This window comes from Castor canadensis, chromosome 7, assembly GCF_047511655.1.
Source record: "Castor canadensis chromosome 7, mCasCan1.hap1v2, whole genome shotgun sequence".
In the NCBI taxonomy this organism is placed as follows: Eukaryota; Metazoa; Chordata; class Mammalia; order Rodentia; family Castoridae; genus Castor; species Castor canadensis.
This window is the reverse complement of record NC_133392.1, coordinates 150,475,032-150,491,376: the sequence shown is the minus strand read 5'-3', so window position 1 is coordinate 150,491,376 and position 16,345 is coordinate 150,475,032. Positions and strand designations below refer to the sequence as shown.

The following is a 16,345-nucleotide window of genomic DNA, read 5'->3' as shown; positions in this document are numbered from 1 at the left end:
TGTAATCAACTGTGTATGCTCACAGCCCTCAAACGAATATAAAACCCAAACAAAGTCACAGATTGAATGAAAATAAAGCAAGAAACAATAAATTCCCATTGACGGTATTAATTTAACATGATGTATGACATATTGCCCAAACCAGATTTCTCACCCTGGGGTCTCGGGGTGCTTGTACCTGTCTCACAGGGCACCTCATGGCAGCCACACTTCCCACCGTATCCACTGAGGTCACTGTGTCCCCTTCTTCACCCTCTGTTGGTGTCCATGTGTGGCCAGCATCCCAGTCCCACTCCCTTGCTTGTTACCTGGTCATTGTTCAGGTTGTCACTCTTAGCAGAGTCCTGATGCCACTTTTCTAATGTGACTTCAAAGTCACAAGGTGCAGGGGACACGTGTGCATTTTAGACAATCACTTAAATGAAAACCCAGAATAAGGCTTTTTTCCCCTGGCACTCCATAGTTTAGGAGCAGTGGCCTCGTGAAAGTAGTCCACCTCCCCAGAATGGCTTTCCATGACTGTTGCTGCCCACACTCCCTTGACTCCTCACCAGAGACCTGGGCCCACTCACCCCCATCATCCTAATATCTTTCTTCCCGGTCCTTCCCACCATCTGCTTGTTAACTGACTGTTTCTCCCCCAGCCTCCCTCATTCCCCAAGGTCACAGTTCCCTAAGAGCAGAGACCTCAGTACGTCTTTGAACAACTTGCTGTTTGTGGGCTTCCTTAAGCCACAGGACCTTTGCACATGCTATCTTCTGTTTTGACCCCGTGTGGGATCCTTATCTTTCCCAGGCACAGTTCTCTATCTCATGGTCCCCAGCCAGCCTGACTGGGTCTGCTCTCAGGTGTTAGACTTACCTGTGAGCACATCTGTCTTCCAAACCCTGGTCATATTTCCTTCCTTATCTCCAGTGCCACTTCCCTCAGGTCACAGCTCTTATTTTTCACTGCAAGCAAACGCTTGGCTGCTTGTGAACACCTTCCCTAGCCTGAGGCTGAGTTAAGTCTCTTCTCTGCCAGACAAGGTGTACCTGGGCCCACCGCGCCTCTTCCAGGAGCTGCAGGACCTGCAGAAGGACCTGGTGGTGGTGGAGCAGATCACGCTGCTCATCAGCACGCTGCATGGCACCTACCAGGTAGGCACAATGGCGCCAAGCTGCCCCGTGTGAGCGCTGGGCCAGGAGCCCGCTCTCAGCTGTGCCCTGGCTCTAAGCACCCACAAGCAGCAGTGCAGGGAGAGCTTGTGACCCTCTTAGAAGTCTGCGCCTGGCCTCTGGTTTGGGTTGAGCAGAGCTAGGCTGCAGGCCTCTGGTTCTCTGTTTAGCAGTTAGTCAGCCTTGCAGTCCCTCCTTGGCCTCTGCCCAAGGCTGCAGAAAAGCCAGCCAGGAGGGTAGCCTCCTCGGAGGAGGGCATCTGGTGGTCTCTGAGCCAGGGCTAGAAGCTCTGAGCTCGGGCAGTGGGCTCCTCCTCATAGCTAAATGAGCAGTCCCGTGGAAGCTCCAGACTCCTTCCCGTGTTCCATGGGTGTCACCATTGCTGTGGGACCTGCTGTGGCTTTCAGGGAGCCAAGGAGCTGTGTAGTGATCTCAACCTCCCCAACTCTAGAACCTGAACATGACTGTGGCTCAAGACTGGTGCCTGGCCCTGCAGAGGCTGATGCGGGTGAAGGAGGAGGAGATCCACTCGGCCAATAAGTGCCGCCTCCGGCTCCTGCTTCCTGGGAAACCTGACAAGTGAGTGGGTGTCTGGGACAGGAGGGGAGGGCCTGCTGCCTCAGCAGGCTGCCCATAGTGGGACTGGAGAGGGAGAGGGAGAAGGCACAACTGAAGCTGTCCTGCTTGCCCATGGGAGAGGGTACACACCCATGGTGGGCCATGCCCGGGACAGCACTGGCACGTAGCATGAATGGACGAGTGAGGGCCTGTTGACTCCCTTGACCAGCATGGTTCTCTCTGTCCACCCCATCTCCCATCCCCCCCCACCTCCATGTTGGGATCTGTGGACATTCTGCCACCTAGTGGTTCCATTTGTGTTGTTTTCCTTTCACTCACATCAGACTGTGGTCCCCAGGATCCTCTCCATAGAACCAAACCTCCTCCTCCAGGGCACCATCCCAAGTGCCCACCACAGGAACCTATGCCCAGCAGGGACCTGCCATATCCCTGTGTGGAGAATTGATGCCAGAGTCCACTGCTTGTCTGGCAAGTAGCAGCAGGCTCACCTGCTAATCCTGTCTGGCCCTCCTGGGGCTCTGTAGTGTGGGTCTCACTAGCCCCACTTTAAGGCAGGAATGGAGGCCCCGAGAGGTGATGGGCCAGCACGTATAGAAGAGGTGGAGCCAGGTTCTGATGGGGCCAAACTTTGAACCCCAGACTGTTCAGCGAGGGGCTTACTGTCCAGGTTTTGACCTCCTGGGAGAGGAGAGGAGAGTGGGGGCTTGATGTTGGGGCAGGGCTATGGGACTTGAGTCTGCGGCCTTGAGCTGTAACCCAAATGTGTCACTTCCCTGTGGATTGGCCTAGCCCCACTCCTGTCCTCTCTCTGCACTCCATTTTTCTCAGCACCTGAGAGAGTTAGGGTTACCATCTTACCCCCCTCCAAGGCACTGGGATCCCGTTCCCCTCCAGAACTCCTGGTCCTCTGAAGAGGCCCAAGCAAGGCTGGCTAGGGGGCTGTGCCAGGCAGGAAGCTGAGAGTACTGTGCTCACAGATCTCCCTTCTCCCTGCAGATCCGGCCGTCCCATCAGCTTCATGGTGGTCTTCATCACCCCCAACCCCCTGAGCAAGATTTCCTGGGTCAATCGGTTGCATTTGGCCAAGATTGGACTCCGTGAGTACAGCCCAGGACAGTGCATGGGATGGGGCCCGAGGCCAGACTTGGGGGTGTGAGTACGTGGAGGTGTCCAGGGTCAGTGGGCAGGGAGGGAGGTGGCCTAGTGGAGAAACAACTGAGCCAGAGTGTCACATCCCATGCTCTGCCCTGTGCCCTGGGACAAGCCTCAGTTTCCCCACCTGAGCAGTGATGGGACTTGACAGAAAATGAGTTAGTAGGTGCCAGGGACCTGGGGGGGGGTGCGAGAAAAGGAGGGAGGCTGTTCATGGCTTCCTAGTGGGGGTGAAATTGTTCTAAAGATAGTGATTGTGACCGCCCTGAATATCCCAGGAAGGTCTGAAGTGTGCGCGTGGCCAGGATGGATTTTATTGTCATTCAGTTATGGATCAGATTCTCAACCAAAGATCTCTTAGTTATTTTCTGCTGTGCACTCATTAATACTAATACAAATAAATAAATGTTTACTTTTCTAAATATTTTACACATAGCTTTTTAATTTTATGCTCATAAGACCTCTGGGAAAGTTCTGTTATACATCCACCCCACCCCACCCCCACCCTTTTTTAACCATAAAGGACTCTGAGGCCTAGAGAGGTTCTGTGACTTGCTTGAGGTCACACAGCAGGACCCTGGCAGTCGTCCTCCAGAGTCTGGACTCCATCCCTGTCCTTTCTGCTCCCTCAGTTGTCTGGTCCTCTCTGCCCATCTACAGTGATTATGCTGTAATGACTTCATCTGCTTTTGAACCCCTGGGAGGCCCCTGTCCTGATGCTCAGAGCTGTTAGGTGACAGAGCAGCATCCCCATCCACTAATTCCAGCTGACAGTGGAGACAGTTTTTGTTTTCCTTTTTGCTTTGCTTTTGATGTGGTCTTTTTATGGAAAAGTGTATGTCTCTGATAGCTGTAAGCACATTTCTGGAAAGAAGGCAGGACCTTTGTCAATGGGTTTCGATAACTAAAAAGCCGTATTTATTGTGCTCCACAGTAATTTCAGGCATGGGGAAAGAGCTGTGATAAAAACCTGAAAGATCTCTGCTTTCAAGGCACTTGAATTAAATAGAGTACAGATCAAGGGGGCCTAGGCTGTGAGATGGAGCAGTCACTGAGCGCAGGGCTGCGGTTAGGGAGGCCTCTGAGGGTGTGACTTCTGAAGCCATGCAAAGTCTGGGCAAAGAGATCTGGGTATAGGAGCCAAAAGTGCCAAGACCCTGAGGTACACACGATAGGAAGACCAAAGCAGTCAGAGGTGAGAGGGAAGAAGTAGGTGGTAGGCTAGAGGTCACAGATTTTCCAGAAAGCCGGATGACGCATGAAGCATTTGTTCTGAGCTTACCAGGAAGGCATTCACTGTGGCTCGGAGAGCACAGGTGTTACAATCCGGTTTTCATTCAAGTGGGTCATTCTAGTTGCTGTGTGAAGAGGCGCTAGAGGGGCAGGTGTGTGGTAGGGGAGGAGATGGGGAGTAGCTATTCAGCCAGTCCCCTTAGATCTAGGACTGATTTGCTTTCTGGGTGCCAGGGGGCCTCTGCAGGGTGGAGGAAAGGCCTTAAACAGAGCCCCCCCATCCCTGGTAGAGGTCTCAGGAATTCTGGCCCTCAGACAGGTAAAGGTGGCTTCCTGCAGGGCCTGGGACCACATGCTGCTTCCCCACTGTGGCGGGTAGGCACCCAAGCCCTGTGTGTACACCTGCTTTGGAGGGCCATAAACGTCCTATTGGACTGCAGACGCTCTGTTGAGCAGGCCTGCCCTGGAGGGCCAGGCGCTGGGTGCGCGCAGAGCCGCTCTGGCAGCCTGTGGAGATGCAGGCCGGCTTATCTCCGTGCAGCTTCACTGCAGCAAAACTTGTAATGGGAGAAGAGTCATTTGAAATCTTATTTGAGTGCCTGGGTCCCCCTGGGGCTTGAGTAATTTGTTCCTTTTATTTTGCCACTTTTCTTTTTTTAATCTGCAGTGCCTGGGTGGGGGAGAGGGGATGATATAAACCTGGTAGAAATGTGTATAAAACTCTTATTTGCCACGTGCTGTTCTTTTACTGGGTTTTATTTTTTCTGTATCTCCCTGACTACAATGTGCCAGGATCATAATCCACTGAAGACTGAGAAAGGACAGTGCTGGGCGGGGGAGCCTGGGGTCTGGGGGCGGGAATCTGTCTGCCCTCTAAAGAGCAGAGTCCTGGAGACCCTATTCAAATCCCAGCACGCCCAGGTGGTCCTGGGAAAAGGACCCTCCTGAGTGCCAGTTTTCCCATCTGGGATTGGACTAGATCTCAAAAGGCCCTTTTTCTCCCTGTTGTATTTAAGGCCTCTGGTGCACAAGAAGGTTCCAGAGGTGGCAAGGGGTGGTTCTTAGAACCCAGTGACCTGGAGCCAGGCAGCTCATGCGTAGGCCAGAAATGCTACTTCTTGGTAGACTCCTGAACTTGTAGATGCCTGAGACTTCGCATCAGAAAATGGGGACCCTTGTGCAGCTGCAGGGAGACGGGCACGAAGGGCTGGGAGAGCCTGAGGTGGCACATGCGTGAAGAGCTCCCGGATGAGGCATGTCTGCAGCCCACAGAGGGGCGTGAGCAGCCCAGGGTCACAGACAGGCAGTGTTAAGCTGACTCACCTTCTCAGCCTGTTAACCTCTGTTTGAGAAAGCTCCAGGGATGCAGAGGGAGGCCCCAAGAAGGAAGGTGAGGCTGGGGCTCTCATGCTGACCCCCAGTTTGTGAAACTCTGTACCTCCAGCCCTTATTCCACAGATCCCTGAGCCTCTCCTACCCGTGGCCCTCCTTGTTCCCTTCCCAAGAGGTCCTGGGTCCTGCAGGCCACAGGCCACACTCACAGGGACACCCTTGGGGTCAGGGCAGAGAGCCCAAATGTGGGGCCCGATAGCCTCCCTGCACCTCTGTCTTCACAGTGGCTTGTTCCCGTTGAAGATGCCAGCTGCTGGCTCCTGAACTCAGCCCAGGCACCATGCTGAGCTGGCCCTAAACCTCACCTCCTTTAACCCTTAAAACTGTCCTGGAGGTGGCACTGGACTGTGTTAAGCCCCACAACTGGATGTGGTGGCTCTGTTCTCTGGGTGGGTGGGGTCAAGGGCACAGGCCACGGAGCCTTCTTTACTCCACCTGAGAGACCACAGCCTTTGCCTGGCAAGTACTGTGTTCCCCGGGGTGGGGATCGGGGGTGGAAAAGATGCTTGCTGAGGTCCTGCTCAGCCTGGCGTCCAAGGCTGTGACCAGCAGCATCTCTATGGTGCTGGGGATGTATAACGGACTTGAAGACAGCCTCAGATTTGGGAGGTTTGAAAAGAGCGGTCCAGGCTGTGCCCTGGGGAGCCATGACTGGGAAGGCCTGACACAGGCACTGAGCACAGTAGTTTGGGAGACAGACTGGGGAAGCAGGGCAGGGCCGGAGGAGGGCAGCTGCACGCATCAGTGGGCATAGTGTTAACAGCAAGGACAGGCACCATAATGGCCACTGTTTCCCCAGGGTCTCATGCTTGTAACGACTCTGATTGGTTGGAATTATTTCCCCTGTCTTCTAGAAGAGGCAACAGGCTCAGAAAGGTTAAGCACCAGGCTCAGTATCACACAGCAAGTTAGGATGTGCCTGGGGCCCTTGCAGCAAATCGGAGGGGATGTTCTGAGGCTGGGGGTGCTTGCCACCCTGGAGCTGCCCCCTCTGCCTCTTGGTGGGCTCTGTGCTCAGCAGGTGCTGACAGACAGGTGCTAAGTAAGCCCCACTTAGGTTGAAATCTGGCTGTGCCATTGGTAGGAGTTCTTAATGTCACTTGTCTCAAGTTGGATCTCAGCCCTCATCATCAGCAGCCTCCTAATTTGACCTCTGCTGCTCTGGTTTTGTGATGGGACAATGGCAGGGGCAGATGGGAGCAACAGCTCCATTTTCCTTCAGCATCCCTAGTGGCAGGCTGGGGAGGCACCATCTGGAAGGAGAAAGTCAGATCATTAAAAAATACATCCAATAAGTTGCCAGGGCTTGATGGGCTGTGGGTGTTGGGGGCAGGGGGAAGACATGAACTGGAGTCACATGGAGATGGGGTGGGACCCTGTGTGCACCCACCACCCCATAAGGGGGACCGCCCAGTGAGGACAGTGTACTGTGAGCCAGGCCGGGGTCTGCTTGGTTGTGAGTTCCCTGAGGGCACAGATGGGCTGTTACATTGTGCCCATGTTTATTTGCAGCCAAGGGGGCTTGACCAAGAGGCAGCAGGGCTGCCCGGATCCTGCCATGGTGAGGTGTTCTGCAAAGTGCCCTCTGGCTTAGCTCTCTGGGGCCTGGGCCATTGCCCAATGTGGAATGGGGATGGACATACCCACCTCCCAGGGGGACAGGACAACGGAAGGAGGCAGCGTGTAAACTGTGAAGTGTAGTGGTCATGTGATACTGCGGTGGTGAAGTTACGCTTTCCCTGAGGGTCTCCTCGTCCCATGCCAGTTCTTCCTCCTCCCTTTTCTGTGGCAGGGGCCAGGTCTTATGTGACTGTTTAGGGCCAGGCTAGGGGATGAGTCCAGCGCTCACTGACCCAGCCAGGGGGTGGAAGCCCACGTGTGTACCCACCTCCGCATGTTAAAGCCGATGTTCGTGAACCTCTAACCTCCCAAAGCATATGTGCACCTGTGCTCACACCAGCCTCTCTGGCCAACATGGATGATGCTCAGACACCTCCTCTGGAGCAGTGGCATTTCTCAGGTGCTCGTTACATGCCAGGCACAGGGGCTGCCGTCAAGCTGATCCTCACATATGTCCAGACAGAGCCCTTCTCTGTCTGACTCGGTGTGTCTCTTTAATAAAAACAGGCCAAATTGTCGTTGATGCACTGGTTACCTCAGATGCACCTGTAAAATGAGACCCTGGGGAAAGGGGCTTTGCTCCTGCTGCACAAGTTCACTGGTGTGTGGCCTGTGGTGTGTCCAGCACTGTGTGAGCACGTGGGGCATTGAATGGAAGAGAACAGAGTGGGAGGATTTGGCTCTCATGGGACACTGGCATGGCAGAGGAGCTCCTGCTTCCAAGCATATGCACACACCAGTAAAAGAATGGGGAGGATAGATGTTCCTCGACTTACAATGGAATTACATCCTGAGACCCCTTCCTGATGACCCCATCGCAAGTTGAAAATGTCGTAAGTGGAAAACGCACCTGACCTCTGAACTAGCACGGCCGCTGAGTCTCACTTCTTCGTGCTCAGAGCACTTCCAGTAACCCGGGGTTGGGCAAACTCATCAAATGAGCCTACTTATGACAGAGTGTTGTGTATCTTGTCTACACACATGGATGGGCGTTTTGTAGATACATCAGGGGCTGAAAATGCAAAACCCAGCAGACAGGACCCTGGGAGTGTGGGCACACTGCTGTCCGGCTGTCCTCCCTCACGATGGTGGGGCTGTTGGGGCATTGAACTGCCAGCGTCACGAGAGGCTCGAACTGCACTTCGCCAGCCCACAGAAAATCAAAGTTCAAAATACCAAGACAGTCGGCTGAATGCCGGCGTCTTTCATGGCCCCCCAAAGTTAAGGGATCATAAATTGAACCGTTGCAGATCAGAGACATCGGTAGCAATGAGGGCTGGGATGCCTCCAGAGGGGGTGGGACAGTGTTGGGGTGAGGGAGGGCCTCTCTGAGGAGGTGTCCCCTTAAGCCACCCTGGGGAGGAGAGGAGCTGCTGGAGAGAGCAGAGGGGTTGCCTTCTGGGCGGAGGGACACTGGGCTTGTCCTGCTTAAGTTGATGAGCCGTGTGGCAGAGCTTGGTGATCAGAGGGTGAGGCTGGGGTGGGACGGAGTCGCGTCCTTGCAGACTAGGGGGGACTGGGTCTTATTACAAGTGTATCAGCGCTCTATTGATGCTTTTGAACAGGGAGCAGTGAGGCCAGGAATGAGTATTCATAGAAGGCTGGGCCACTGGGAGCGAGACTGGTCAAGGGGCCGTCTGTCCAAAGGCATGGCCAGCGTGCACCTGGTCCCCACTTCCCCTTCATCACGGCAGAGCAGTGTGAGGGCTGCTGTCCTAACAGTTCAGTTTATGACCCCATTCCAACCCCAGGGCTGTAGGTACCCAGCCAATGGCTTGGGCTGTCTGGGGCAGAGCTGCCTCACTGTGGTCTAGCGCCAGGCCCAGGGGCACCAGTTTCTGTGGGTTTGGTGTGAAGAACCTAGTCTTGGGAGTCTTGCAGAGCTGGCCTCTAATGTGGTCACTGCCACAGCTGTGACCTAGTCATGCTTCTTAATCACTGCATGTTGGTCTCACCTCCTGTGAAGTGACAGCATTCTTCCCAGGCTGTTTTTCCGTAAGCCAGAGAGTGGATCCAAAGCCCCCAGCATCATGCAATACCTGGTGTGGGGGCACATGAGAAGTGGGTCCCAGTCACGCCAGGATGGCAGTCTGCACATACATGTAAAGGAGGTAGGGTTCAGCCAGGTATGCTTATATGATTGCATGCCTGTAATCCCAGCTAACTGGGAGGGGAGGCAGAGATTGAGAGGATTGCTGTTTGAGGCCAGCTCAGGCAAAAACACAAGATCCCGTGTGAAAAACAATAAAGCAAAAAAAAAAAAGACTGGTGGAGTGGCTCAAGTGGTAGAGCTCCTGCCTAGCAAGCATGAGGCTGGAATTCAAACCTCGGTACTGCCAAAAAAACCCAAATAAATAAAGAAGGATGGGCTCCTTGGTGGGCAGAATTCCTGGGGACAGATGGTGGTTTACTTACTCCTTCTTCCTCTCATTCATTCTTTCAACCCATGTTTATTGAGCACTTACCACATGCCAGGCTAGGTGCTGGGTGACAGGGAACTATGGCGAATTGCACAGCCCTGTTCCCTGCAGGCTACAGCTTACATTCTAGTGACATTGGAGACAGACTCAAATGTATATAGGTGAGGTCATTTCAGGTGGTCATGAAAGCTCTGGGGGAGACAAGACAGGTTCTTCAGAGCCATTCCCGAGGGAGGGGGCTCACTATAGCCAGGGAGGACTTCTCGGAAGAGGTGACTCGTGTGATGGAGCTGCTGTGGAGAACGAGGTTTAGCACAGAGTCCCCAGACATGAATCCCAGGGTTGGCTCAGGCGTCTGTGCTTATGACAGGTCCCTGGGCCTTTTGGAGGACTCAGGAAGCAGCACAATATGTCTTCACAAGTCAGAGCCACTGTCTGCCTGTTGGTTTGTGATCCGCCTTCCTCTCTTGAATGCGAGTCCAAGGTCACTGGGTAGGACCTGCTAGCTTCTCAGTGTTTGTTGAAACCCTCTCACCTCTATTATTTCCCTCAGTGCTCATGGTAACTTCAGGACAAAGGTGTTTTTATTATCCTTGTTTTGTAGTGATGAAATTGAGGCTTAAAGGGTTGGGGTGATTTGCAGAGTTTGCTCAGTGATCAGGGTGAGGCCGGCTCCAGCTTTCGGGGCTCATGGCCAAGTCCACAGAGTGAGGCTGGACTTTATCCCAGATGGTCAGGAGTGTGAGTGAATTGGGGGTGACAGATTGGCGCACTGCAGATTGCTGTGGGGCGACAGCTGCTCTCTGCCTGGTCGGTCCCCAGACACTACCTAGCTTCACTCACCCCCTTCCTCTTGTCCCAGGGGAGGAGAACCAGCCTGGCTGGCTGTGTCCAGATGAAGACAGGAAGAGCAGAGCCCCCTTCTGGTGCCCGATCCTGGCCTGCTGCGTCCCTGCCTTCTCCTCCCGGGCCCTCAGCCTACAGGTGAGTGAACCCCAGGGAGGTGAAGGTGGCCGTGGCCCCGCCTCACCTGGGAGAACCAGTTTCTAGGTAGCGGCCAGAAATCCAGCTTCTCTACTGCTTATGGACCCAGGTGGTCCAGCCTTTGTGGTGTTCTGCAAGTCAGCTTTCCCACCCAAAGAATGGGTGCATGACCAGCGTGGGTCATGTGAGTGGAACATTCCTGTTGTTTGAGAACACAGCTGTGGTCTCACTGGTTGACAGCCAGGATCCAGAATGGGTGGAGGTGGCTGGACCCTTGGTGGTGATGCCAGGCTGGAAGCTGGAGCTGGCTGGGCAGGGCCCTTCCCACCTTTATGTGGGATGCTCCCCAACCATAGTGCCCATCTGTTGAGCATGCACCGTGCTGCTTGGTACCTTGCTATCATTTCTTGCCTGGGTATTGCTGAGAACCTCTGAGCAGACATTTCTGCATCACAGACCAGGACTCGAGGGCTCTGCAGGTGACATGATTTAGTTGGAAGGGGTGGGCCCAGGACCTCAACCTTGCTCTGTCCGATTACACCCCCGTGATCTTCACTACCATGGAGCTTAGCCCCCACCGGTCATCTGTCCCTTATGTCCTGGCAGAGCCACCCTGCCACCTGGAGCAACTACTGTCCTTCCTCTCCCAAGCAGATGAGGACCTCAGCTCTGGGGACGGGCGAGCGAGCGTGGCACCCAGCACAGACAAATAGTCCCGGGAGTCGTGCTGGCGGGGCTGTAGGCTGGGGCTGTAAACAGCTGAGAGAGCCTCCTTGAGATGTAAGTCCACTTCCTTCCTTTATTCATTTGCTCATTCAAGGAGAATATGTGAGCACCTACTGTGTGCTAGATAACTGGGAATACAGTGGTGACTAAGACATTCCAGGTCCCACCTTGTGCAGCGTTCAGTCCAGTGGAGAAAGACAGCAAACAGAAGGAAATAGAAGAGAGTGATGTGCGTTATAAGAATAGAAGCCTGTGGTACAGCAGGTGCATAGATGGGGGGCCTCGTAGTTGACAGCTCAGAGAGGGCCCTTAAGAAGGTGGCATTTAAATTGAGACTCAAATGGTAAGCAGGACTCAGTCTCTAAGGAAACAGTATTCCAAGCAAACAAGCCAACACAGAGGCTGAGGTGGCCCTCGTCAGGAGAGCTGGTCTGGCTGTCACTTTGTGAGCTGGAGGTGTCTTAACCTGTTTTCTGCTGCTGTAACAGACTACCTGAGGTTAGGTAACTTATAAAGAGTGGCAGTTTATTTGACTCGCTGTTCTGGAGGCTGGGAAGTCTACGAGTGTGGCACCAGCATATGGAGGGCCCTCACGCTAGCCTCCTGTGGAGGAAGGGAGGACAGGTATGGGTGCAAGATAGAGGACATAGGGGGCTGACTAGTGGCTCAAGTAGTAAGAGCACCTGTTAAGTAAGCATGAGGCACTGAGTTCAAACCCCAGTATCACCAAAAAAAAAGATAGAGGACATCGGGCTGAGCCCCTTCTATTCCCTTTTTATAAGCAACTTACTGATGCAATAACAGCATGAATCTACTCGTCAGGATGAGCCCTCATGGCCTAATTATCTCTTAAAGGTCCCAACTTGAATCAGGAGAAGGGGAGAGAGGCCTTGCTTCTGCTGCAGGAATAAAACGGCCACCAAAAATCTCAATGATCAGATAAATATAAATGTAATACTTTAAAAAAAAAAAATCCTCTCGGCAGAGTAAAGCCTGTGGTTTGGCTGCTCTTTTCTGGTAAATGAAAGGCCAGGATTAGTGTGAGGCCAGTGAGTCAGATCACATAAATGCAGGGTGGATCCCAGCTTTATTCAGACTTTTAATCATTGCTCACTGTGGCTGTTTTTGCATTAATTTTGATTTTAAAACCTTGCTATAAGTGGGCTTGGGTGTTGCTCAGTGTATAGTGGTTGCCTAGGACGCGCAAGGCCCCGAGTCCCATCCCTGCCACACCTACCCCCAGGTTGCCTTAAAATATTTTTCCAGTACTGTGTTTTTGGCACCCCCTTAAATTTTGGCACCTAAGGCATTAGCTCCATCCTGATCCCCTTGTCTCTGCCCCAGCAGAGGCAGTGAAGGGGAGGTGGGGACATGGTGGGGTTGTAAGTCAGGTGGGACTGGCTTGGCTGATGGTAGACTACCTGTGGTGAAGAGCAGAGTCCAGGCAAAGGCAGTCATTAGGGTCCACCCTGTCTGAACTCACCTGGCCTTGGTGTGTCTTGTGCTAGCCCTTGTGACTTCTGTGGTAGGGACTGCAGTCTTCATCTCTGGGAACACAGGCCACAGCTGAGCCCTGACAGGTCAGACCAGGGAGGTGGAGTTACAGACAGGCCACTTCCTCCAGAGTCTCCCTGGAAGAAACCCACACCTAGGAGGAGAGCCGTTGCTGCCTTGAGCCCGGGGGGGTGAGGGCCCACTCGTCTCCCCACTCGGAGCTCTTGGGGCTCCAGAACATGTGGGCTGGAAGCATCCCAGCCCCCAGGGGCTCCTGCTCAGAGTTTGCGCAAGGTTCCCCTGCTGGCTGAGGATGAATCTCCATGGGTAATAGGCCTGTGGGGTTCTTGGGGAACACTCCAGAACCTGCATGGCCCTATTTGCTGGGCCCCCAAGATGCAGATCCCACTCTTCTATGCCTGCCTCCCACCCAGACCAGACGGCTGTGCCCATCGGCTCTGTGAGGCAGTCAGATGATCCAGGGCCCTGGAGTGCCAGGGTCTTGTCCAGTTGCCATGGGAACAGATGGTGCCTGCCTCTCTCACTACCGCCAGCAGAGCCAGTGGCTTGGCCTGTTTCTCCAGGGAAGGTTGAGGCTGGCCCCAGGGAGTTGCCGGTCCTAGCCTCTTTCCCTGCTGGGGCTCTGTACGAGTGGGATGAGATATGCTGGGTTCTGTCCTCAAGGTTACAGGTTGCAGGCAGGGGGAGCAGGTCTCTTGCTGGTGCCAACAGGCCCGTGCCCATGCTGGGTCTCGCCAGGCCTCCCAGGGGAACTGGTTGTCGGGAGTGTGAGAGAACAGGGAGCTACCCTGTCTGGGTCCCAGCCATGTGACATCAGAAAGTTGCTTCAGCCCGCAGTGTCACAACTGTCTTCAGTGTGAGGAGGTCACAGTAAGGATTAAGTGATACGATTATAGTTACATGTTATTCAGTTGCACTCAGGATTTAAGAAAGTATCTGAGGAAACAAGTATCTGAGGACACTTTTGCTCCAGGAGGAAGAGGCCACTGGGGGTTCCCAAAAGCCTGAGTATTGGGGTGTCTGAGGATTCTTCTTGGGCCCTCAGCTCCATCTGAGGGGAGCCTGTGCCTGGAGGGCTGAGGAGGGGCAGCAGCAGGGTTGGGAGGGGATAGCACAAAACTATCTGCTATTGGCTGAGGTTAGTCTCCAGGCTGCCTGGGAACGAACTTTGGGACAGAGTGGGTTAATGTCCACTTTGAGGTGTTTTAAGATTTGAGCACCCTGTCCTGCAGAGGGTTTGTGGCTAGGCTGCTTAGGCCTTAGCTCCCCAGCCCCACAGCCTCTGTCTGGATCTTCCCTGGCTTCCATTAGCCAGAACTGCTATTGGCTTGTATCTTAGTCCATTTTCTGTCGCTATAACAAAATATTTGAAGCAAGATCCTTTATAAAGAAATAAAGTAGTTTATTTAGCTCACAGTTTTGGAAGCTGAAAGTCCAAGATCAGGCATTCCCGTCTGTTATAATGGTGTGAATGCATGTGAGAAGAATCCAGAAAGATTCAGGAGTCAGGCTGTCACTTTTTGTAACAACCCACTCTTGAGGGAACTAGCTGGGGTCCTATGAAAAGTACATTAATCTCTTCTGAGGACAATGCCCCTCGTGACCTAATCACCACCCTGACCCCCCACCCCGTGTTGTACCACTAACTCCATGCCACCATCCGGGACCAAGCTCCAATACATGAACTTTTTGGGGAGGCGCTGCCTGCTAACTGCACAGCTGCCCACCTGGAGCATCCCTGCCCTCAGCATTGCTCTGCTGAGGACACGAGTCAGTGTGGCAGACACTGGAATGCCCCGAGGGAGGCCTGGGAATCTGACTGCCAGGTGCTGCACATCCAGCCCCATGCTCAGTGCTGTGTGCTGCCCTCCCCAGGCCCAGTCACCAATCCTGATGTGAAGCCAGGCCCCCATTTATATGTGAGGAGCTGATTTGCCTGGAAGGCCCAGACGCAGCCACTAGCTGGGGATGCAGCCCAGCCTGGCAGCACCCAAGGCCTGCTTCCCTTCCCCATTCATGTGCCCTCCTCTGCTCTGACTCTTGGACATCAGCTTCCTGGCACAGGCAAGAGGAGGTCCAGGCCATCGCCCATGAAGGAGCCATTTGAGTTATTGCTACCATCTTGGACCCAGCTCTGTTGGTTCAGCTGACATCAGGGCCCACTGGAGTTGCCATGGAAATGGCAGAGCCAGGACTGTGACTTCCTCTCCCTCCTCTGAGAGGAAAGGAGCCTACAGGCTGGCACCCTGGGCCAGAAGGCCACCAAGAAGCAAAGTGGACAGGAAATGCAGGAAGCCTTCAGTCAGGGTGTGGAGGCCGGCGTCCCCAACTGTGCAGAGGTGGAACCCCAAAGTGTTGAGGCCTCTGGCTGGCTTCTGGGTAGAATTCAACCAGGGTAGAAAGAACACTGGACCCGGAATGGGAAGGTTGAATTCCAGCCTTGCCTCTGCCCTAATTTGCTGTGTGACCTTGAGCTAGTCTTGCCTCACAATGAGCATTAAGTTGGCGGACTGCTACAGGAGGAGGCCAGATGTGGTGACTGTTCAGGCCTCCTTGCCCACGGCCGTTAGCCGTTTTATTAACTATTCCAGCAGAGCGGCAGCCCGCCGGGTAATTCGACACCAGCAGAGGGCAGCATCTGCCCAGAAAAGGCCTTGTGGCATGCATGCCCCTAGCAGCACTACCTCCTTTGCGTAGCTCTCCTGGCCCAAGAGATGGACTGGCTGGGTCTGGCTCAGGGAACGGGCCCCTGAGAGGCCACCAGCATGGGGTTTGGGGCAGCAGAGCAGGAAGAGGCACAGCAGCCAGGAATTCTCAGTGACAGCTGTTTACAGACAGAGCCCCAGCTCCGTGCACCACCTGCACAGCTGTCCAGCTCTCTGGGCCTGGCATAGTGAGCAGAACTCCAATGTCTCCTTTCTCGCCTCCCTGTGGTTTTGGGAGGAATGCAGGAGACAGACTAGGCAGGTACAGGCCAGGCCCTGTCACTCACCTTCCCTGTGGCCTAGCGAAGCCCCTATCCCTGTGAACCTCATCTTCTACATCCTCAAAATGGGTGGCGGGGGCGGGGGGAGGCTTAATGGGTTTCCATGAACCGTATCTGGAAGCTGCCCAGTTTCTGAGAGCCTAGCTGATACAGAGCTTCATGTAAGCTCCTTCTGGCCAGAAGGTTCTAGAAGAGTGACCACATATGTAGTGTAGGAGCCACTTGGAGACCATGTGACATGGGTCACTTTCCTCATCCCACCTTTAGAGTTCTCACTGGGGGAGCTGGATGGGCCCAGGATCTGCCAAATATCGGCACCTTGGTTCCTTACCAATTAACCCCACCTGCGTTGTCTCTGTCTCTACAGCTCGGGGCCCTGGTCCACAGTCCTGTCAACTGTCCCTTGCTGGGCTTCTCGGCAGTCAGTACTTCCCTTCCACAGGGCTACCTCTGGGTGAGTAGTCCCTGTGCTCAGCAGAGGCAGAAGCATGGAGGGTGGCACTGGGAGGGGTGCTGGAAAAAGCTAGTGGCTTGTGGAGCAGATTCATCCATCAGGGTCTTCCTGGGATATGAACTGGCA

The 16,345-nt window shown here is 54.1% G+C and overlaps 1 protein-coding gene across 9 annotated transcripts in view; it reads left to right on the top strand.

Annotated features, from left to right (window-relative positions):
- The window catches only part of Arhgef10l (Rho guanine nucleotide exchange factor 10 like), a 142,358-nt gene that overhangs the window by 93,153 nt on the left and 32,860 nt on the right, over window positions 1-16,345 (top strand). For all 9 annotated transcript variants that reach the window (XM_074081199.1, XM_074081203.1, XM_074081204.1 and 6 more), the window contains 5 exons: window positions 1,025-1,140; window positions 1,610-1,737; window positions 2,734-2,834; window positions 10,417-10,538; window positions 16,133-16,219. In XM_074081199.1, coding sequence (XP_073937300.1) covers window positions 1,025-1,140; window positions 1,610-1,737; window positions 2,734-2,834; window positions 10,417-10,538; window positions 16,133-16,219 — 554 coding nt within the window. The remainder of the gene's footprint in view (window positions 1-1,024; window positions 1,141-1,609; window positions 1,738-2,733; window positions 2,835-10,416; window positions 10,539-16,132; window positions 16,220-16,345) is intronic.